The sequence below is a fragment of the Dipteris shenzhenensis genome, chromosome 28 (assembly GCF_047967505.1).
Source record: "Dipteris shenzhenensis isolate YYH24624 ecotype China chromosome 28, Dip_SZ_1.0, whole genome shotgun sequence".
Classification (NCBI taxonomy): domain Eukaryota; kingdom Viridiplantae; phylum Streptophyta; class Polypodiopsida; order Gleicheniales; family Dipteridaceae; genus Dipteris; species Dipteris shenzhenensis.
The window spans coordinates 8,405,095-8,429,231 of NC_141623.1; the positions used below are offsets into that span (position 1 = coordinate 8,405,095).

General features: G+C 45.2%; 1 protein-coding gene across 2 annotated transcripts in view; it reads left to right on the plus strand.

Annotated features, from left to right (window-relative positions):
• LOC147883135 (NAD(P)-binding Rossmann-fold superfamily protein) overlaps positions 1–24,137 on the plus strand; it is a 117,701-nt gene that overhangs the window by 74,649 nt on the left and 18,915 nt on the right. For both annotated transcript variants that reach the window (XM_087399779.1, XM_087399780.1), the window contains 2 exons: positions 7,206–7,421; positions 7,870–7,994. In XM_087399779.1, the coding sequence (XP_087255905.1) occupies positions 7,206–7,421; positions 7,870–7,994 (341 nt within the window). The remainder of the gene's footprint in view (positions 1–7,205; positions 7,422–7,869; positions 7,995–24,137) is intronic.

Here is a 24,137-nt window from a genome sequence, read left to right on the forward strand (position 1 = left end):
ATGTCGTTGCGATACTAACCTGGCCTATTCCTCGGAGTTTGATGGCGTTGCGACCATTCTTAGGATTTAGGCATATCAAAGGATATTCCAAGATAGTATCGTCTTTGAGATAAAGTATCTTTTGTATGGGGACAAAATCAACAAAAGAGGGCTGTGGTCTCTAATCTAGTGTTAAAAAATATTGATCTCCAAAAGCCCTTTTTACTAGCAAGTGCGTTGCGGTAGGAGCGGTTCTTTTCCAAGAGGGAAGGCCAGTAGTCTTCGAAAGCAAGAAGCTTTCTTCCTCTCAGCGAAACTAGCCAAAACATAAATTAGAGATGTACTCTTTTATTCATGCTTTGAAAACATGGAGACATTATTTGTATGGTTCATAGTTCTACGTTGATGTAGACCATGATACTTTGAAGCATTTTGGTGAACAACCTGACTTGAGAGGTTGCCAAGGTAGGTGGGTAAAGCTCACGCAAGAGTTTAATATGATGATTTCAATACCAAAGAGGGAAGAAACATAAAGTTGCTAATGCGTTGTTGCACGTTATGTATAATATGAGCTTCAAAGTATTAGAGAGTGCCCGTGTCCTAATGATCGAGAAATTGGACGAGTTTGTCTAAAGCCGTTGGCCTAAGGCTTGTGTAGTTAAACCCGGTAAAATAGATGACCTGGCATCTAGAAAAGGTCAAATTTATGCAAGATATACCATAGTAGATGGTATGCAAAACACAATTGGCAAGGTAGTTGTATCTAACTAGAATGATCTCCGGCAGAGGGTCATTCAGCAGTGCCATGATAGCCCATGTGCAAGACATCTAGGTGTTGAGAAGACATATGATCTCGTGAGCGAGATTTATTTTGGCCCAAGATGAGAAAGCATGTTTATGAATATGTGACACGATGTTTCTCGTGTCAAGTGAGTAAGGCAGAGCGGGTGAAGCCCCCTGGCCTTTTGCAGTCCTTGGAAATATCATTAAGTAGATGGGAGAGCATTTCCATGGACTTCACAATAGGTCTGCCTACGACACAAGGTGGATATAATTCTATCCTTGTGGTGGTTGACCGTCTTATCAAGATGGCTCACTTCATTCTGACTAGGGAGTTTGCTAGTGCTTCCCAAGTAGCGGATTTGTTTATCAAATATATATTTTGTCTCCATGGACTACTCAGATCCATAGTGTGAGACATGGTTGTTAAATTTACTAGTCATTTTTGGACTGCGGTGTTTGAGGCACTAAGGACTGAGTTGGGAATGAGTAGTGGGGATCATCTTGAAATGGATGGTTAGACATAGATAGTCAAACCAAACTTTAGAGGATATGCTTAGAGCATGTGTTTCGTTGAGGCAACATACGTGGGACAAGTGATTGCCATTTGCCTACAATGATAGAAAACATACATCTACAGAAATGAGTTCGTTCGAGTTGAATTATGGTTATAGACCAACAAATCCAACTACGGTTGGAATAGCTCAAAGAGTGCCTAGTGCCGCGAATTATGTTGTTTAGATGTGGGAAATGCTAGCACTTGCGAGAGCTGACATCCGCCAAGCTATAGATAGAGCTAAGACATGTGCGGATGCGAATAGATCTTTCAGAGAGTTTTAAGGAATGAGAAAAAGTGTTTCTCAGAGTTTCCGCACACTCCAAGTCTTTGACTGCATGAGAGTGTGCTAAGTTATTGCCCCGATATTGTGGGCCGTGGTTAATTATTACAAGAATGGCCTATAAATTGAAATTACCACAGGGTTGTAAGGTGCACCCAGTGTTTCACGTTTCTCGTTTCAAGAAGTTTTGCACCTAGGTGGCTCACTAATTGAGGACATTGCTTTGTTTCAGGAGATAGAGGAGAGTGCAAGGTGCAAACCAACAAGAATGGTGGGCCGAGGAACAATGCAACTACACAATCGGAAGATATCAATGGTGTTGGTTGCATGGCATGGTTTACCTCTGTTTGAGGCTACTTGGGAATCTTTGTACCAGAGGCGAAGAGTATTCCTTGATTTTATCATCAACGACGTTGATTCCTGAAGAGGGAAGGAATGCTATGCTCTAGTGGAGATAACATGACCTTGGAAGGGTCAGTTGGCATTTCCCATTAGAGGACCAACATTTGTAAGGAAATTATATTTGCGCTTTTGTGTGTATAGTCAAAGGGATTTAATGTCAAGGCTGTTGGTGAGGGTGATTTGCACGACTAGATGAATCCAAATGCCAAAGGCCGAGGTGTTCCTATTCACAGATTTTGCCTAGGGGCAAATGATTTTAAGGAATCTCAAGAGGGCGTAAAAAGGGGCATCTAGAGGAGCCTTAATTAATGAACATGTGGCAATCTGGATTCATCTAGGGAGATTGGGGGCTCTGCAGAGAAAAACATACGTCAAATGAAATGATAGAATTATTGGAATCGTATGAGAGTAATGTAGAGCATGGTTGTGAGGAAATTTATTGCAAACCACCATGATATTCTTGGTTTTGTCTTCAGAAATTGTTTTGGTGCTTATCAAACCATATGGGCTGAAAGATGAAATTGCTGTGTAATTCTCTGAATATGTGCTGATGGGACATGTTTGCCTTAGTAAATCTCCTTGGCTAGAACTAATGATTTTGTTGGGGGAAAAATGATTAATCCATGTGGATGTCCGTGAATTATAAAGACCTTAATAAAGTTACCATTAATAATAAGTATCCTTTATCTTCACTGGATGACCTCATTGATTGGTTGCATGATGCAATCTCTTAGTTTTGCCCTTTGGACTTGCAATGTGCATGCTACTTTCTAGTATATGATAAATGACATTTTCCATCCATATGTGGGAAAGATTTTCATTGTTTTCCTTGATATTCTCAGATACAATAGAACTTTGTTTGACAATAAAGAATATTTGAAGATAGCTCTTAAGTTGATGTTATATTCTTTATGCTAAGATGTCCAAATGTGAGGTCTTCAAAAGAGAACTGCTATGTCTTGGTCATATCATCACTGTAGATGTTCACATAGGCTTGGCTAAATAAAGGAGAAATGCTTGTTCACTTGTTGGCGTACATCCCTTGTGAGCTATAGTATTGGATTATAGAGAAGGGACCTCTCAAGAACAAGGTAGTTTTTCAGCTTTTTATCAAATGGAGAAAGAAAGAAAGTTTATTAATGTCTTCGAAAGACTGAGGGCCTATGAGACTGAAGAAAAACGAGATGCAAATACAAGCTAAGGGGTGACACACCTGAGGCTGATGTTAATAGAGAAATTCACCGCATTGTCTGTACAAGAGAGTACACATTTGACTAGCCGTATGTATGTGAGCTAAAAAAGGAGAAACGGGGGAGATCCCCTTTCATTAGAAGGTTGGAACTTCTATAAGGTTTTTGGGGACCAAATCTGCCGCTTTGCTGAGGATAGAGTAGATGATTTTGGCTGACAATGGATCTATTCTACTTGGTCAGTCAGCCTGGGCCCTTCTCTCCCCCTCTCTGGTCTCTTAGAGATAGCTTGTCGGCTGGCGAACGCCCTGTCACCCTAGGAGTATGTGTATGTGTGCCCAAGTCGAAGAGTAGAGTGGAGATATGTGTGAGTCAATATATTCCATGAGGTAGACGATCGACATTGGAACAAGTGAGCCGGGCTAGGACATGGAGAAACAAGATGGGCAATGTCAACTCTTGGTAGAGTGTCACATCAGTTTCTTGATTTTCTTCCCTAGAACTTCCTAGTGCAAGGTTGTCTTGTGGTGGGAGAAACGTTTGAACCCCAAGGTCGATAGCATGAGCTAGCATTGGGGTGGAGTTAGGTCCAAGTGGAGGACCCTTTAAAAGGGCTCTAGTGTGACCTTAACTAGTATAACCTCCCTTCTGGCTTCAGCCCTCCAATCTCTTAGTTTCTTTAGTTTTCTTGGACCTCGCAGGTGAACGGAAAGATTCTAATGTAGCTTCTTATTGGCCTTGAGTAACTGATTGACGATGCCTTTTGTCAATCCTCCTCCATCTTCTCGAACCGTCGTGAGAACCGTTCGCACGCATCCTTGAATACCGTCTTTCTAAGAGTTGGATGCTTGCTGCCCCTCCGCTTGGCCTCGTCAGGCAGCTTTTGGATGTTTGTCTTTTGGGGAGAGGATTATTTCGTTCTTCTGGAGTTGTACTGTAGGCCAGCCTTCTAGCAATTGGCTCCAGGTTGACCTTTCTCATGCCTTTTTGATTGGAGTTCGACCTAGTCAAGGAGGATAGGTGAACCCTCGCAGTGCTCTTGTAAAGGGGAAAGTGCAAAGATTGCTTTGCATAATATTGCACAATATTACTTTATTTCAGAGATTTGAAAGAACGGGAAACTGGAATGTACAATCTTGCTTGAAAAAGTCGAACACCGGCCAAGACAGCCAACCCCACTTATCCAGGCTCTTTCTTACAATGAGATAGAAGATCAAGGTGTTGAAGTAAATCTTATCAATGTTTGCACAATTACCACTGCTTCCACACATCAGTAACACTCATCCAATTCTTTGGAAAAGAGATTATGATCTAGTATAACTGTGTGCTTCTAGTTCCAACTTCATAAGATATGTAGTAAACAATGTAAAAAATTATTGCGTGTGCTCTTGTCACCCTCTACATCGTGCGTGGTCTTATTGTCTCTGGCATAGCCGCTCCACGTCGTCTCTTATTACTGATCCACTCTGTTCACATGTCAGCTATCTCCTCCTCATCTACTCCAATTGGTCTCGGGGTTGAATCGATTGCATACAAATTTGTGACATGTCGCTGTGCCTGATCTATCTCTGTCTCTTGTGGCATTATTACCTCTTGCTGTTGTATCTGCCACAATAGGCTCTCTCTGTGGTGCTGCATCTCCATCAACTAGAGAACAACTAAAACCTGGTATGAAAGTTTATCAGTGGCCCAAAACCCAGCCCCTCTTCTCTCTAGGCATGCTTGTGGCTGACAGGATGAGGCCTGCATCTGTCAGATGGAAGTCCTTAATGCGTGAGAGAGAGTGTGATGAATGGGGGTGGGGCTCGTTTTATACATGTAGGAGAAGGGGCTGCTTCAAGCGTGGGAATTCAGTCCAGATTAGCATGGAGGGGATGGAAAGGCCTCCGATAAAATGAGACTCTTTCCTTCCCTCTAGAACATGAAGGTGGCTTCCTTGGAAAGTGGTGGGCTGCATAGAGACTAAGTCCATGTAGTGACAAGTGGTGCCATGGGTCTTGGATGGCCTTTTCACATGTCCTATGCCATCTCATAGGCTGCCATGTGTCTTGTGCCACCTCATGGGCTGCCATGTGGCCAATGCCACATGTCACATGCAACAATTATGGACTAAGGTTATTTCAACCACTCTTATTTGCCTGACTAATAAATTCACATTGGGTGGTCAATACTAGTTCGATTTTACTTTTGTTTTCATTCTTAGGTTTTTGGTAGTTAGCTCTATTCAAAGGATAGTCTAGGATTAATTTGAGTTTGGTTGGCCTTCTCACATAACCTATTAGTCCCATTTAGTCTATTCTTGTCTCTTATCTCTTCAACTCTTGCATGTTATCTCTTGTCGTCTTGTCTATTATCTCTTTGAGTCTTTCATGTTCACAGGCCCACACCCAAGGTTACTCCGAACATTTTCTCTAATAGGTGTATCCATTGTGCTCTAGAGGGATGCCATGCCCATAAACTAGCGGGGAGAAGAATTTGAAACTGAAATGAAAGTTCCTTCCTAGTGCCAAGAGTAGGAGACCAGAAAGTGTGACCCCAAAGGAGTTTACTCGTCTTTTTGCAATCTCCACCTCATGCTGCCTTCCTCGCTTCTATCTTTTGGTTGAATAGGAGACATCATATGCCCATCCATGCATAGATTGACAGATTCTATCTTGATGATTGGTCATGGGATAGGGGTGACACTATTTACATTGCCCCAATTGTCTCCACTTTGGATCACTTTCCAGTGGTTTTGTTGGTTTTGCGCCACATATGCAGTCCCGCTCTACCAGTCTCAGGATTCTAGATGCTTTGTATGTAGAGGAGAGCATCTCAAAGATTGTGTTGCAGATTTGGGTGTCTATATGCAAAGTGTTGTGTCCTGACCTTTAGATATTGCAGCAGCCTTGGCTAAAGCCTTTGTGGACAAAAGGTTTATGTTCTCCCGACTAGTATACAAAGGCCTGTAAGGGTCATGCTATGTTTTAAGTGCTCCAAGTAAAGATCATGCAACTTCAAATTGCCCTAATTGACCACAAGGGAATAAAAAGCCTGTTGATAAGGATAAGCAACCAATGAAGTAGGTTCATAGTGTACACAGATCTTGCCAATTTCTCTAGCTTTAAATACAAGGAAGTGGAAATCTTTCATGAGGATGAAGCAAGAGAATGGACGTCCCCTTACATGTCTTCCATGGCGGTCCACTTTTGGCCCTCACGAGCTAGTTAGGATGCATGGGATTCTTAGTGGAAGAGTGTTCGAGTAATGGTGGATGATATTGCCATTGATGTAGTCTAGTAGGCATCCCTTGGTTTCTTACATGTTACCAATTTCTTCGGCACTTATTTTGCATGGAGATTGAACTGGAGTAAGGTGTCTACCTTATGAAGATACACAAAGGTGGACAGAAATATCTTGACTTAGTATATATTTTTTGGAGGCCCCTTGTTGCAAAATATTAGCCTAAGTGAACAGATTCCGGAATTTTTCGAAACCAAGATGGCAGCTTATCCTTGGGTACTGATGAGAACATAAGCTCTTTCCTTTGTTTCTTCACTTGTTCAATAAGAAATGTAATTTGTAAGATTGGATATGTTCTAGTATTTTGAGGGTATATTTATAAGTGGGCTATCCCACCATCCTCGAGAAATGATAGCCTAAAATGGATGACCTTGCCCTCAATTTGATGGAAAAACTAGCCATAACTTTATAAAATGCTTGTTTTCATAAATATAACATCACAAATGGTGCAACGAATTGGATATGTAAAATGACCCATTTGGATCCGGCAATTAAAAGGTATGGCCTGCTGTTCGGTGGTCAACAACATTTTTGCAATTTCTTTTGAATGCGATGGTGGCCCAGTTTTTTGCCCCAAATCCAATTGAGCGCCTGATTTTCTAAAGCTCGGATTAGAAGAAAACATTGTCTTGATTGCTTTTAAGCTGCAATGAATTATGAGGCTTCATGCAGTAAGACTTATCTTTATGATCCTTGTCTTGAATAAAAAACCTTTTTTGAAAATATGAATCAGGTTATACCAGGCTTTAGAGTTCGAATCATTCCAGTGATGGGCACTATCCCGGCCATGTTTGGACAGGTCATGGCATCCTATGTTATAACCAGTATTGCAAGATTTCGGGTTGACTTCGAACCTGTTGTACAGCTGGATGCTGAGTTTTATAAGATTCTTCATCAGCGACTTGTTGAGCAGGAAGAAGTTCGGTTTGGTTCTGCTGCAGGTGTTGAGGTAACAAATATCATATGGAATTCAGCTCAAATAGCCATGGCAAGAATGTAACATCAGAGATGTTTTGTGGACTTAAGAGTGGAGTGACAGTTGCAGTTTTTGTATAATTCCTGAATTTCCTGCTGAACCCCTTAAGGAAATGTTGTTTTGTTCATTAAATTGAAAGCAGATATGCTGCCTATTTGCCTTGAAAACCATGGCTGCTGGCATGACAGTTTCTTAATCAAAATTGCAAATAGCTTGAAATAATTTTCAATTTGGTTTTTATTAGAGCTAGCTTATTATGTGGAAGAAAGGAATAATAAATAAATGGATTCCTTCAAACATAAAGCTAGCTGAGCTTGCTATTTTGAGAATTGGCTTGCTTGTGTTTTCTTTTTAGTCTTTCCTATGAGCTCCAGAGTTTGTAAATTTGAGTATAAAGGATCATGTAACTGCTAACTTTCAGGTGGACGTGGAAGAAGTTGCTTACATTGTGCGTGAGCTTTGGCACGGGCATAGTGCTCGAGATCAAAGCTCAAGATCAGCCATCAAGGGCATGTGGCGTTATGTGAAGAACTTGACATTAACAAGGTTAAGTGATCTGCATCTGCTGGCAGTGAGTCATTTTTGTAACTTTATCAAAGGAATCAATCATATACGATCTTGCAATCTATGAATGCGATGAAATCAGAAACATGCATTTGTTTTTGTTAGCCTTTGATACTTCACAATGGTAGTAGCTTGATGTGCATTTTCATTAAGGCAACAAGAGTATTCAGTCGCTGTATTTAATTTGTTAATAGTATTGGAGTAACACAGTGTTAAAGAGTCATTCAGTGTTAATAGATTGATGTGCATTTACATTAAGGAAATAAGAGTATTCAGTCTCCGTATTCACTTTGTTAATAGTATTGGAGTAACACAGTGTTAAAGAGTCATTCAGTGTGCAAGGAAAAAGGTAGCAATGGATACACAAATGGTAAATTCAAGGACTTGATCCTATTGAAATCAATGGCAGAGAAATGCAATGTTGCTTAAAAATTGGAAATACTGCTTGAATGTTTGCTTTGCGATCGTAGGCGATATTTTTTTGTTGAGGAGAAGCTGATCATTTCATAGATAAACTGGTTATTGTTGGGGACCTGCATGTGGATAGGATTACAGAAAGGTGAAAGAGGAGTGTCTCGGCGGGCATATTTTTTAGTCCTTTCCTAGTGGTCATGGTGATTTTTGTTTGTGTTCTTCAGGAAGAACATTGCAAACCTTCCCAAAGCCCAAATAAGAAGCAGGACCTCTCTCCAACTTCGACTACAGCATATACCCTGAGGTCTACCAAGCTCATCTAAAAAAGAACCATCTACCATTCCTATGTATGCTAATGCAGAATTGTTCAAAGACATAGCCCCGTTGGTGGATGCTGATTGGAAGTTTCATCTATCTGTTAAACACTCAACCCGACGTTCGTTTTGCTATTGGTTTTCTAAGGAAGGACTTTACCAAACTGAGAGAATCCTTTGAGAGCCAATATATGGGTGCTCAATTACATCAGAGGCACACATGACTATGGTCTCAGATACGGGATAGGGGCTGTAGTGCACATCTGTCATTTGGATTGTCTAAGCTTCTTGCTATTCCAATGATATGAACCTAACTTGGGGGCGCCCTAAACCAACCAGCTCTGGAATTTGAAAACCTCCTTAGAACCGACGGAACCACTTCCTCATTGCACAGTAGACTATATTTCATTCACCCTCCCCAAATCCTTTCCCAACAAAATGAAGAGCTTTTCCTTTGCTGAAATTAGCTGCAGACCACTTCTACCCTTCTCTTTTTCCCATGGACAAACGTTTACATTACCTTATCTAGTATATCCGTCTCTCCGTTCTTTTAGAAATTTGCTTCTCAAAAGGATATCAGGCAATTCTTTCTTTCTCCACCCAAAAACCCATGTAAATCATAATTCCATCTAGTGTAAAAGTACACAACCTTAAGGTTTTTGCTCCCTCAAAACAAACAAAATCACCATGAAATTGACTAGTCACCTCAGAAGGAATGGTAGGAGGATTTCTCAGATAGATGCAGCTATCCCTTTGGAGTGGGCCCCCTCTACAGGTGGGGGACAGCATAGACATATCATGTGGATGGTTGCTTTTTGAGGCACAAGCATCCCTCTACAGTTCATAGGTCTTTTGTAGGATAGAGGTGAGGACACTTTGGTCTTCAATGTGCAGTCTAGGGGCAAATTGGTGAGACTTTTTGATTTTGATGTGCACTTGGAGCTAGTCAGAGTAGTGGGCTTTGTTGAGCAATGTTATTTTACTTCTGGCTGGTATGTACCCTCATTGGAAGTATATCCTTCTTGGTATTTGGAGGCGTTGGCCTGTCCCCATAAAGTATCTTCAATGTGTAAGGCTTTGGGGTAGAGGAAGATAGAGGAGCAATTGTACAAGCACAATAAAGCTAAAGTGCTATTACAAATTGTCTAAAGGTTGTCTTGTACAAGTCCAAAATGAGGTTAAAGACTTAAGTTACCTTAAAGGGAAAGAGCCATCCTGATTGAGGGTAAAAAGTTCCCCAAGGGAGTTCACTCCACACTACTCAATATCCAACAAATCTTCCTTATAGTTGCACTGTGAGCATTTACAGGAAAGTAGACAAATCACCACAAGGAATCAAGCCTAAAGCTTTGCAGAAAACATCAAACTTTACTTTGGATAATGACTTGGTGAAAAGATATGCAACATTGTCATGTATAGGACAATAGATCAGGCTGATCTCTCTTGCATGTTATCTCTCATTGACATAGTAATAGTATATCTCATTGCGTTGCATGCGAGCATGAAACACCAAATTCCGTGCTACTACAATAGTACTTTCAGCAAGGATAGGAGTGGGTGCTTGCAAACATCCCTCAACATCTCCCAAGTCGTAAGCCATACACACTGTTTTTGTGAAGGCTGCGGTGTGTGCAACCTGAGGAAGTCGCCATAGTGGATTGCTTCTTGCTCAGTGTTGCAAGAAACGTTTCTAGAAACATTTATAGAAACACGTTTCTAGAATTTTACAGGCGTTTCGTCTAGAAACGCCTATAAATATGTATTTTAAATAAAATATATTATTATATATACATATATTACATAAACACAGTGCACACAAGGAGCTGCAACAACAAAACCGAGCAGATTTGGTGCGGAAAAACACGCAGAAACGTCCCGTCGCATCGCGTTTTGTGCCCAGATGTTTCGCCCCTAGTCGCTGCGTTTCGCACGTTTCGTAGAAATGTTTCTAGCAGAAACATTTCTTTGCGTTTCGGTGCCCCGAAACACCGTTTTCTGGTCACACTGTTCTTGCTCAACCAAGACATGCATGAGCGGCCAAGAAAGAAAGAGTTTCCACTTGTGGACTGCCTACCATCATAGTCACCAGCCCAATCTGAGCCACTTAATGCATGAAACTGAAAGTAACCGCCCTGACATAGAACAATCCAAGATGCTGGGTACCCTGCATGTATCTAAAAATGCGCATAATTGCATACCAGTATGGGGTCTTAGGGCTATGAATATGTCTGCTCACCTGTGACACCCCCAACTGAATGTTAGGATGTTTGTTGCAGGGGTAAATGAGGCAGCCAATAGCCTAGCTGTATAGAGTGGCTTCAAAAGATTCACCACCATCATACTTCGACAGCTTAAGCCCATTAACCGGAGTTCACAAATCTGCACTCTGAACCTATGTAGCAGCCCTTGTATATAATTGGACTAGTTCTCTCTCTTGATCACATAAATTAAATTTCCAAGTAACAATGCAGAAGTTCCGAATTTGACATCTCAAATCAGGCTTCAGGGTTTGTCTTGAATTCTACAAATTTTTCCTCATCGGTGTCTGTGAGCAGCATATCATCCACTTAAAGTGTCAGAGCAGCTAGGGGCTGCCACATGTCAATGCCAGTTGCAGGCTCCCAAACACATCCCATAGCTGCGTTGTATTCTCCAGAGCCTTCCAAATATTCCCGGAGGGATACTTTGGAGGGTCTTCAAATGTGCAAATATATTTAACCGGCCTCCATATTATATGTGGGACTAATTCCCGATTAGGCCACGTGTGAAGCGCGCACAAGGGGCCTATTTTCCCCTCTCAAATTAGAATCAATTACATGCCATGGACGAGGGCCAAATGTGCCAACAATCTCCCCCAATAGAGACTGTTGCTGAGCAGACCCTTAGCAACGATCTGCTTGCCTTTGTCAAGCATGGGTGCGGACTGCACCCTTGAGGGGCCGACAGTGCTCTATTGCTGACCTCATACCTCCACTGCCTCATCCATCCTGATGTCCTGCTGCTGCTGCTGATGATGATGATGATTATGATGATGTCGATGCAGATGTGTAGATTGATACATATAGTTGACTATCGACATGACTATGTTGTACTTAGGACTTAGTACTGCCATTTTGCATTTGTTGGCATTCTGCATTGGTGTGGATGCTCGTTTAGTAGCTCCACTACCACAGCTCATTGTATCAGGTTTTTCAAAGTCTCATAGACCCATCGGTCTTCCAAAGACTTTAATAAACTTTCTTTCTTTCTTTCTTTCTACAGACAATGCTCAAGTTGAATACAGCCCCTAAATCTCAAAGAATGAAAGCCTTCCACTTTCCTACACGAACACCAAATACAGCTCTTTCCATACAATCCAAAGAAATGCTCACATTACCGAGCCCATAGAGGGCCGTATAATATCTAAAAACTTTATCAGCATTTGTGACATAACAATATGGGTAGATGCAAAAATCATAATCACTCGAGCATATGATAGAAGAATCCAAGGGGTGGCATCCCCTAGTGACTTTCCTTTTTTTAAATAATGAAGCAATATGAAGAGTTTGTTAAAGTGAAGCTGCAAGTTGTTGAAGCAGTAACAACCAAGCAAGCTCATGGAAAGGAGGAACCTAGCCTTTCGCATGTTGAAGGAATTCCAAGAAGGCTCCCAAGTACTGAAAGATTTCAATGTCACAACTAAGCCCATCAGAGGTCAGCCTACAATGAGGTCTTTGTAGCTATAGAGACCAAGCAGTCCCCCCTCCTAGTTTTGAATCAAAATGTAGTCACCACTTCAAGCAAAGATCATTGAAAGGTATCTATAGATTTTTGTACATTTTTCCATCGTCAAGAAACCATCCTAGAAATAAAAGAAAGAGCTCAAGAAGAAGCCAAGCCCGATAGCTCAAAAGGGCAGTGGGATAGCTCAAAAGCAGATGCAAAGTGGATGGGTAAATGTCTACAAAGAAGGTAAGAGGGGCGTCTTGTGCCCATGAAACTGCCGATGCACAATACCCATAGACCCCTACAACTACCCCTCTTAAACTTTCAGCATCCTAGTTTCCATCGATCGTGTAGGATCACAAACATTGAAACACAAAGGACAAGGCTTGTTGGTGCTTGCTTCCATTGAACACAAAGAAAGCACATAAGGGCTGACTATGGAAAAGACATAGTACACAAAGCAATTAAGATAAAGGTTGTTGACTATGGAGAAGGCGTGGACAAGGCACATGCAAAGATGATGAGTGTATGGCCAACTCGAATGGATAGGAGGCACTAAACTAGGAGGAGAATAGAAACCTATCACGGTAGACTTGTCCTACTACTATTGGATCGGGTACTAGATTGTGTAAGACCTAATGAGGGGGGATAATTCCGCCCTAGTGTAAAGCTATCTACTAACCATACAACACAAGATGAAGAATGACTCCATGGAAAACCATTTAAATGAAGCAAAGACTCAACTGGAGACATTCTATTCCCAAATGAAAGATCTGCCCTCTATTCTGCCTCCTCTTGCAGCCATTAGCTTCTGTTTTTGCCTCCTCCATAGTGAGCCACCTCTTCATCCCTTGTTGTCTCCACTGTTGCCCTCATTCAAGTGTTCTAGACGCCTATTGCTTGCTGGTCGGCACTTCCTTCAAGATGCCTCTGCACATGTGCTTCCCCAAGGGCGTTTTGGAGTATTTCATAGCTGAGCTGCTGCTGCAGAAGAGGGGCGTTTTGAAGGTAAGAGGGGCGTTTTGAAGAGGATCCTTTTCGGCCAGGATTGGGCTTTCTAGGTCCCTATGCTATGTGTGTTTGTGTTGACTCAAATAAAGGTTCTTAGCCTTGAGTTGCGCCTCTAAAGTGAATGTATTTGGAGTCAATAAGAGGTAATTTGCCCTAGGTTGTCCCCTAAAAATGATTGTATGGTTTTTTACTTTGGTTTGATGGTAGTGACCACCCAGTTCGGAGTAAGGGGGGTGACGAGTGATGGTTTGCCCTTGTCGGTCACAAGCTAACTTAGAAGTCACTATCACACGGGAGGTGTTGGATAGTTGGACTTGCGTGTGAGTCATGTGTGAGTGCTACGTGTCATTATGGGACTTATCCCATATGCACTAGGTGTTAGTGTGTGAGTGAGCAGCCTATATAAGGCTTGTACTTCTCATGATTATGAATAAGATAGCCTTTCATTATATTTTCATTCATGTATCATTTCCTCACAGCTTTACCCTTTCTCCCTGTCTCTCCACCATGTTTCTAACAGTGTTAGGTATAGTTTAGAGATGGAAATGATTGGCTTCTGGCATAAGAGGTTGGACCATGAGACTAGACATTTGTGAAGTGAAGGCAAGGGATTGTTAGTAATTTTTATATGCCGTAGTATGCCCTTGTAGGGCCAGTAAGACATCTAGCACTAGGTTAGTACAATTCTTCCACGCATGACAGTTAGTATGGCTAGCACTAGGGTACTATTAGTACATATTTTTATTGTACTTGCTTTTGAAAGAGTTGCACTCGAATAACATTCGGGATTCTTTGTGTTTTGTCCTTTGCGCCTATGTGGAATAGGCCAGATGGGAGTGGCAAGGTGGCACATGATATGCCTTAATTGCTTTGTGTGAAAAGGGCAAATTTCCTCATATCAGGTTGTGCAAAGCATGTAAGGATGCTTAATATACATTAGCCTTCTTGTATCAGATTCTCAATGAAGCAAGAGTTGCAGTTTTGAGAAAGCAATCGAATGCCTTGAAGATGAATGAAGGAGAAAACAGGGATGCATACTTGACTACAGTCAAAGATTTAAAGGAACAATTGGCTAACATTGATGAACTTGTGCCAGACAGTCAAATTGTGTCCACTACAATCAGTGGACTTCCTAGTTCTTACCAAGGGTTTCCAACTACATTGACAATGGGCAAGCGCAAACACTACACTTTCAACCAGCTTGTTATGTTGCTGTTATAGGAGGAACAAAGACGTGCAAATAAGACTGCATCAATTCATGCTGATCAAACATTTGTTGCCCATCATAAGGGCAAGGAAAAAACAAAAAAGACATATGGGAAACCCAAAAACAATGCTGGCAGTACATTTGATGCCAATTTGATTGGTACAGCTTGCAATGAGGAACCTCTGTGCCACAAAGATGCCTTTAACAGTAAGGACTGAACCACAGCTATGCAGTATGGATTCAATTCATCACAATGGCATGTGGGAGTAGTGTAATTTGTGTGAAGGCAAGCATGCTATAGGCACCAAGTGGGTCTACAAGCTCAAAAGGAAAGCTGAGGCAGTGTCAATCCTTACAGATTCCATCTTGTTGCAAAAGGTTCTGCTCAACATCAGGGCATTGATTTTGAGGAAACATTTGCATCCACTTCACGCATTACTACTATCACGTGTGCCATTGCCTTTTGCAGCCTATCATCTTTGGCTAGTCCATCAAGTAGACATAAAGATCCCATTTCTTCATGGACACTTTCGTGAGGAGGTATATGCCACTCAGCATCCTAGTTTTTAGGTTAAAGGATCTGAAAATAAGGTATGCTGCTTACATAAAGCACTTTGTGGCTTGAAGCAGGCACTCTAGGCTTGGTATGCCAAGATACATGCTTATCTCCTCTGTCTTGGTTTTGAGAACAATCCAACAGAGTGCTCTTTGCGTCTGCAAGCGTAATGCAAAGTTGTTGATATCAACACTCAACGTTAATGATGCCTTGGACTGGACCGTCTACTCTGCATATTGCAGTTTTTGAGGACGATTTGCAGTCGATCATCTGCAATGACCGATGTAGGCCAGCTTCATTATTATCTTGGTATTCAGTTCGCTCATGTGGATGGGGGGCATTATGATGAGTCAGTCGAAATGCATTCGACAGCTCTTGCAGTTTGAGAATTGCAAATCAATTTTTACTCATTGGAATCTGGTTTTTGTCTCTGTCTGAAAGATGCAAGTAAGCCTTTTGATGTCACTCGTTCTCAGCAGGCTGTTGGGTGCTTGATCCTCACAGTATCTACACTGACAGTCAAAGTGCTTTGGCAATTGCAAGAAATCTAGTGTTTCATGCTCAGGCTAAGCACATTGAGGTTCATTATTATTATATCAAAGAGAGCTGAGCTTTCCCTAAAATCAGCTTTAGGCATACTTTTCTTAGAAAGCTGAGCTTTCCGTAAAATCAGCTTTAGGGGGCTTTTCTTGAAAATTGCGCTGGAAATTTCTTGCTGATTTGGCCTTGTGGGGTCCTCTATAAAGTAGGCGCCCATCTCTTGGTGCTTTTTGCCTTGTAGGACCTGCTTTTTTTGCAAGGAAAGGAACCTTCTACTAATGCTGAAAGACTTCATACAAAACAGCAGCCCCGAAGGTGCTGAGTAAGGAAAAAAACCAGGAAAAGGCTGAAAGAAAAAACCGACCTGTTCTAGAGAAACCCAGCTCACTGCCTAGGGGATCTTTGGTACTAGAGCTAACAGCCAAGTGGGGGGACTATACAACCAGCGAATCCCTTGCGGGGTGAAGATGTAGAAAACTCCTGCAGAAACAAGCACACGTCTCTAGAGTCGCCTTGGAGCCTGGAGTCCCACACTCCCAGGTGGACTGTAGTGTGTATATGATGCCCTAACAGATGGTGACCAGGGTAGCCGATGGTGGAACCGGGTGCTCACCCATCACAAGACTGCAACGAGCCACCCAAATGTTCCATGCCGTGATGCTGGCTACCACCTCCCAAACGTTGTCCTCCCTAGGAGGAGGAGGAGGAACTAGGCTATCAGGAGGGACTGCCTCGTGAAGTGCTATCCTCTGGATGCTCTGATCCTATATCCAGTAGGTTGGAGAGATCTCATCAATCTAGAACGCGTGTCCTCCCTCTGTCAACACCAGGCCACCATCCCCTAGGTGTAGTCTCTCGAAAGACGCTGCATACGTGTCATGATCTGAGGGCTCCCATCCAAATCCTCGTTGCGCTGCGACAACTCCAGAGGCAATGCGGGATAGTCTCCAGGACACCATCAGAGCAGCAATGGCACTGCCCCTCCACTCGCATTTGCTCCAACCACGGTGCAATGGGCAAGCCTCCATGGGCGGCCAGCGAGAAGAAGTATGAAATCTTCCTCGGTTGCAAACTGGACCACAACCACGTCCAAAACCTGGAGCAAACATCCCGGGGCTCTCCCTCGAGGGGGTCCATCTCGACAAGTCCATTTGATGCCTCTTGCCAATCCGTGTGGTGTAGGAAAAGAAGGGCACCTCATCCACCTGCTCGGCTAGGCCGCCCCTGGAGGGCCAGAACCACTCTCTCGGATCCCACTGGACCTCCCTCAGGGGTCTACCCTCCCACAACCAAAGGTGCCATCTAGGGGCGTCCTAGTTTGAGATACTGGGAGGGTCAATGTGCCACTCCTTCCCCAAGCGTCCTACTACTCTTATCATCTGCCAGTGGATCCCATCAAGACTCCCATCCATCTCGGGGTCTCCCTCAGTGAGTGGCTGAAGTAGGCCTCCAGGTCCTACACAGAAGAAGCCGGGGTGTGCTGCATCAACATCCTCAAGGGAACACCAGTACGGGAAAGCTGCCCCAACCATCTGTTGTCTCTCCATACTCGAAGTCCTTCCCACCAAGACTCAGGAATGGCTAAGTCAATCTCGCCTATCCGCTGCCCTGCCCCTCGTAGATGCACTAGGGCATCAAGCTTGGCCTCTGCCTCCTTGGGTAATCTGCTCCAACAGCCAAAGGACCCTGCTGGACCACTATCCCACTGTGCCCAACCAATGTGAGTCTGCTGTCCGAGCATACGTTCCTCCTGATCTCTGATCTTTGGGTGCCACATAAGGGGTTGACGCTCAAACTCCTCTCTGCATCTGGGCAAAGAACGGATGAGACCCCCTGCCAGTCTTTGCTAGATCCTGTGAAGGCTCCTCATCAAGAGGGAACCCTTCCTCGTAAGGGGGCCTTTGAGAAGATCCATACGTGTGAAGGCTACCTCTGTCCCCCGGGTGTTCCTTTGAAACCCTTGCTGTAAGAGGAGCTTCCAAGGCACTACACCTGGGGTGAGGCCACGAATCACCAACTTGCCTAGGAGGGCTCTGCTCTGCATCTCCCAAGCCTCCCAATGCCCGCAGCATGATCACCATTTGCCAAGCTACTTGGGCTCTAGTGTTCCTCGTGTCGTCCAAACCTGCCCAAAGGAAGTTGTGTACCAACCTTCGGAGCTTCTCAATGCATCCTCTGTGAAAGCACCAATAGGAGACGATATACTAGGCCATGGCAAGAAGGACCTGGTTTGCCACTAAGGCGCGACCTGCTAGAGAGAGTTTGGCCGAGCTCCAGTAGAGAAGCTTGTGCCGAACACTCTCAAGGACCGAGGCGATTTGCTACTCTGTTGTAATGTCAATACCAACCTGGCATCCGAGGTATCTCGCTGTCTGGCCCTGCGGTATCCATCTGAAGCCAAAGTCACTCCCCCACTCACGGATTTCCTGTGTCTCCTCAGAGCCTGTGAAGAAACCTATGGATTTTGTCCAGTTGATCCGTGCACCCGAGGCCTCACAGTAGATAGCGAGGACGCCCTTGACTCTCTCCAGACTCGCTGTGGTGCCCTCAACATACAAGGCCGTGTCATCTGCAAACTCCAAGTCAAGCAGCTCCTCCTCCTGTCTGATTGGGAGCCTCAACCCTGTGAGGCCCACTACCTGTGATCTCAAGTGGTAGCCCAAGGCCTTCGCCACAAACAAGAAGAGGAAGAGAGTGAGTGGGAAGCCCTAGCGGATTGAGCGAGAGAGATGAAAGGCCTCGTCCATGTGTCCTCGGATAAGCATCTGACTAGAGCGCTGAAACTCCTCTGACCCATTTGTCTCAGAAACCCAATCATGGTAGGCCTTCTCAAAATCCAAGAGAAGGACGGCTAGCGGTTGTGACTCCTCCCTATACCAATCCACTCCCTCCGAGAATGTGAAGATGTTGTCCAAGATGCTACGCTCCTGGACGAACCCAGTCTGTGTCGTGGATGATGTCGGTAGGATGAGGCCGTAACCGCAAACTCAAGACCAGTGTCACATGAAAACGCGTTTCGTCTTGTCGAAACAGGACGAAACGTTTCGAAACAATACGAAACGCTCCCAACAAAACGCATGTTTCGCCCAAATCCCAAAAATGCTTTTTTTCCCGTTTTTTCCTTTCTGCACTTCGCAAATCGATTGCGATCCTCCCAGCCTGATTTCGTCTGTGTACTCACCATCCTCTCCAGCCCGCTTCTGCTCCCTACGCTCACGTGAGCTTGTGGCTCGTGGGCTAGCATATGTGCACACTGTCGTTGCGCCATTGACCTACATGCAAGACTCAAGTTAGTTGCTGCTAGCCACCACCAACACAAGGCCTAGAAGGGAGACTTGCACCTAGAACAACGACACCATCAATGACCTGCTGCCTGCACAAGCATCGACGCCATCAACGACCTACACAAACAAGCTGCAATCGACGTTCGACGCCTTGGGCTTGTTGCCGCTGACAGTCCTGCCCACCGTCCCCTTTGCTGTTGTTTTTTTGTTTTGCTCAAGGAACAACACTTGGGATCAAGGGGCAGCAGCCCAATTTGCCCCAATTCTCTGTTTCTTCCAAAATTCCAGGGCCTTCTCCATCACTCAAAACTGAATGTAAGATGTCTTATTTGCCCCTATCCTGGTATCCGTTTCGTCCGAAGATTCGAAACGAAACGAAACAAAACATGTTGAAACCTCGAAACAACGAAACAGACGAAACTTTTCTTGTGACTATGCTCAAGACCTTGGCGAGGATCTTGTATGCAGTATCAAGCAGAGTGATCGGTCTCCACTGTCGGATGTTTGACCTATCTCCCCCTTTTGGGATCAAACAAATCCACCCCCTGCTCAAGGACTGAGGGAGAGAGCCTGTGTCAAATATCTCTTGGCAAGCTAAACGGAAAGGGGTGGAGATAATCTCCCAAAAGTTTTGGAAGAAAGCCGGAGTCAAGCCATTCTAACCCGGGCATGACTGGGTTGGGAGAGCCTTGAGGGCTTCCCAGAGCTCCTCATCTGTGAAGGGCTTCTCAAGTCTCCCGCATAAATCCTTCGAGACTACTGTCGGAACATGATCCCATACCACATACTGGGCCACATTACTAGCTGGGGTCATCCTCTGCGTCTAAAAGAACTAGTTGTAAAATTGGTGGTCAGGTCAAGAATCTCTTGCGGGTCAATGTGCATAATGCCCTGCGAATCCCGGAGACGCTGCAGCTGTGCGCCTGTTGATCGGGGCCCAATGGTCTGAAAGTACTGCTTTGTCATCTTGTCCCCCTGCTGTACCCACAGGGAGGAGTGGTAGGAGAACTCAGCCCACCGCAACTCCTTGTCCTGAAGCTCAAGGCGAGCGCTCTCGAATTTGTCGCAAAGCCACTGAGAACTTGGGTCTTGCACCCTGAGCCGCTCGATGGAGGCGAGGTCTCTCCTCAAAGCCCACTCACACTCTTGAAGGGTCCTCCTCCGCTCAAGGGCGTGACCCTGCAACTCCTCGTTGCACCTCTGAATCGCATCGGCCACCCATGTAGCACAGCCCTCGCACGGTGTCATCTCTGATTGCTTCCAAATCCTTGCCATGATCTGTTGGATCTCCTCGTCTTGCAGGAGGTCCTCTGGAATGCGGACCCCCTTCTGGGGGAGACCTCGGCGGATCCAAGTGAAGTACCATTGGAGAGTGGTGTAACATCGTGATACTTGCCAGAATCTCGGTAGAGCCGCCTCTGTGTAATGCCCAGTCCCCAACATAGAAACGATTTAGTCTCTCAAGCAATCCATCGTGTCTCCTCTGTCCAAAGGAGAAGAGGAGGCTGCCAGGTGTCATGAAAATGAATTGCTCCTAGGTGCTACGCTTTGCTGCTGGCATCTCAGAGAAAGAGGTGCCGCCCTGCTTGTCTTCCCCAAACTCCAGGTCGTTGAAGTCACCTCCAACAATCCAAGAGTCTACATCTGGAAGACACTCTTACAGCCTCCTCCAAAAGGCCGGGCGGTGCTGTCTACATGCTGGGGCATACACATTCAGGATCCCAATTCTAGACTCTCCTCTCCAAACTCCCATCCAAACTATCCGCGTGGAATGATGATCGTAGACATATGGAGCCAAAGACTGTGAGACTGAGATGCAGACCCCTCCGCTTCGTCCTACTGCAGGGAACCACTCCTGGACCTCTCCTTGGGAGAAGGTGGTGACATTGTCTGCTGTCTGCGGCTGAAAACATGTGCTCCTGAATCATAAGGATGTCCACTGCCCGCCCTACCACTGCCCTCTGCAACTCTTGTCGGAGTATGAGGTACTGTTGCTGTCTATGAACATGGTCGTGGAGCCTGTGTACGTTCCAACTCACTATGGTCTAGCTCATGAGGACGGGGGTGTCGGGAAACAAGGCTCTCCTATGAGTGGGTGCCTGTTCTAGAAAGACTGTCTTATGTGACTTTGTCAAGGGTTTGGAGGGCGAATAGTCGGTGTCTGTGCGGCGACGTACTAGGATGGATATCGGCTCAATACCGATCTTCCATGCCCAGTTCATCATGAAGGAGGCTTTCACCCTGTATAGCTTTGCACACTTCTGGAGGGGCCACAAGTATTCCTGCTCCACCATTGCCTCCAGCGCTGATAACTCCTATCACCAAACCACACACCGGCTCCTTGCACGTGAAGCTCATCTAAAAGTTCACCTCCGCGCCATGGGTGTGCCAAAGGTCCAGTCCCTGTGGCTCCATCCACTCGTCCATCATGCGTGATATCTAATCTCCCATAATAACATCGAACACCTATGGGGACCACTTCTCCAACTCTATGGAGGCAAACTGGAATCTCCAAATGGGGGGTGTTTAAGATTCCACTCCATTGATCAAACCCCCCTTCCGAGGTTGAAGGACCATGAGCATTTAGTGGTAGAGGATATGAGTCCGGAATCTCCAGGTAGTTCCAAGGTCCTAACCTCTAGAAGTCCCACGGTAAGGGACACCCAGGCTGGAGTTGGGAGCTGTTGATCGGGAGGACGAGCCCCGTTCCTCAAGATCCCTCCGTGAATGGACCGGCTGTTGCGATGAGGAAGCAAAAGGGGGCATCATTTTTCCCTTGCCTGCTGGTAGGGGTGTCTAAGTGGAAGAACCAGCTTCGGAGGTGGAGAGGGGGGCGGCAGGGGAGGGGGGTGTAGACCTGCGGGGGGCAGAGGGAGGGGGGCGGGTGGTGAGAGTGATCATAGCAGGGGGGGCTGAGGGGGGGGGGAGGGGCGGGGGGAATCGTGGAGGGGGAGGGAGAGGGGGAAAGGAAGAGGGGAAGGCGTTTGGAGGGGGAGGACAAGGGATAAGGACGACCGCAGGCCCCCCTGTTGATCAACCTCGCCAGGGCTCTGGATCCACTCCTTCGCAGCCGTTGTCAGGCCAACGTCCGTGGCTTCCGCCATCGCCGCATCTGGAGCTCCTGGGGCTCGCTGCTGCTGCAAGGGTGAGTATGGAGGCTAAACCTCCGAAGCCGGAGGATCATTTGGATGGGCGGTGGCCCCTGTCGCTGGGGGAGGTGGCTCCTGCTGTTCCTCCTTCGAGGCCTCTCGGTCTTCTCTGTCCCTCTCTTTGCGATTGGCCCTCTGCCGGCGGCACTTGTAGGCCTGCTTGCTTGGTTTCTTTTTTAAAAAAAACCTAGGTCCAGTCCCCTTCTGAGGGGGTAACCCATGGGGTCTGAGACTCCTGTTGCTCCTGCCTGAGAGGGCATTGGTGGACTCGGGCCTGCTGACTCGGCCTACTCTACGGGGGAGGGGAGGGAGGCACTCGGGGGAGGCCACGGGGGCAATCTCTGGCAAGGTGACCCGTCTGTGTGCATCGAAGATATTGGCCTAGTAGCCCGAAAATCTCCATCCTTTGGCAAAGTGTGCCCCCCTCCAGGGTCTCGAGGAGATTCACTTCTGGGAGGGACTCTGGGCTCTCAACCACCAGTCTGACTGTGGGAACTCCATCATCTGCTAGAACTGAGGTGGTTGACTCTGGCGGGGACTCAAGCACATTGCCAAATGCCCGACCAATGGAGGGGAGGATGGCTTGATACTCCTTGGCAGCGGGCAGCCTACAGGCCGCCGTGGGCGGAGGAGGGGAGCTCACCGAGCAATCGGGAGCTCGAGCTCCTTCCTCTCAACCGAGAGTCGTAGGACTTGCTTTTTGCACGTTTCCCTTAATTCTACGGCCTTTTCTCACTCCTCTTGGTCCTACACATTGCCACAAACAAAACCAACACTTTAACCTGTTAAAGGTTAGAGTGTATACTGGCTGGATGATACTTCCTGCTGAATGTTCCTCATGGTCTCTCTGAAATCTGGATCCTGTAAATAAAGTTCTTTCATGGCCTCCAAGTCTCGGTGATATGCTATGGTGACATGATTCTCTTTAGGCCTTCTAGACAAAGCATCCACAACTTTTTTCCAAGCTCTTGGAGTATAGACAAATCTGAAAATAAAACATAAATAGAAAATTTGCCCACTTCATCTGCTTTTCGAAGATCTTGGTCTGCCTCAAGAAATACTTGAGGCTCTGGTGGTTGGTCTTGACTGTAAAGCTAGCTCCAAGAAGATATTGCTTCTAAATATTTAAAGCATGAATAATTGCTAGCATCCTCATAAACACCCAAAAACATCTCGGCATCGTGTAGCCTCCTGCTTTCATAAGCTATAACCTGACCTTCTTAATAGAGGGTAGCTCCCACACACTCCACATGCATCGTAGTCCACATCAAACGGTTTCTGTAAATCTGGAACAATGAGAATAGGCTCGGTCGCTAGCTTTTCTTTGAGAGCATTAAAAGATGTCCTTTGTCTTTCTCCCCAATCGAAAACTACATTTTTCTTGGTCAAGTCATGTAAGGTGACTGCTATATCAACGAAGTGTCGGATGAAGCGTCTGCAATAGGAACAAAGCCCAAGAAAGTTGCGTACTTCATGTACTGAGGTGAGCTCTGGCCATTCTTGTATAGCTTTAATCTTGGCTGGATCCATCCGAATCCCTTCCTTGGAAAGAATGTGTCCAAGATAATGAATCTGTCAAGAAAGAATTCACTCTTTTTGGCATTAATGTGCTCTTCTTTTGTCTTCAAAAAGACCAACATATCATCAAAGAAAGTGCTTGTAAAGTGTGTGTAAGATCTGCAAATTTTGTCCATCATACGATGGAAAGTGGTTGGTGCATCCACTTTTAAAATCAATGTGGCTGAAAATCGTGGCTCCTTTCTGTTTGTCCAAAATATCAGTTATGCCAAGGATTGGAGACTTGTTCTTGACTGACATTTTATTAAGAGCTCTTTAATCCACACACATATGATAAGAGCCATCCTTCTTTTGAACTAAGAGCACTGGTGAACAAAAGGGTGAGGAACGGGGTTTGATAAGTCCTTTGGAGAATAAATCCTGTATC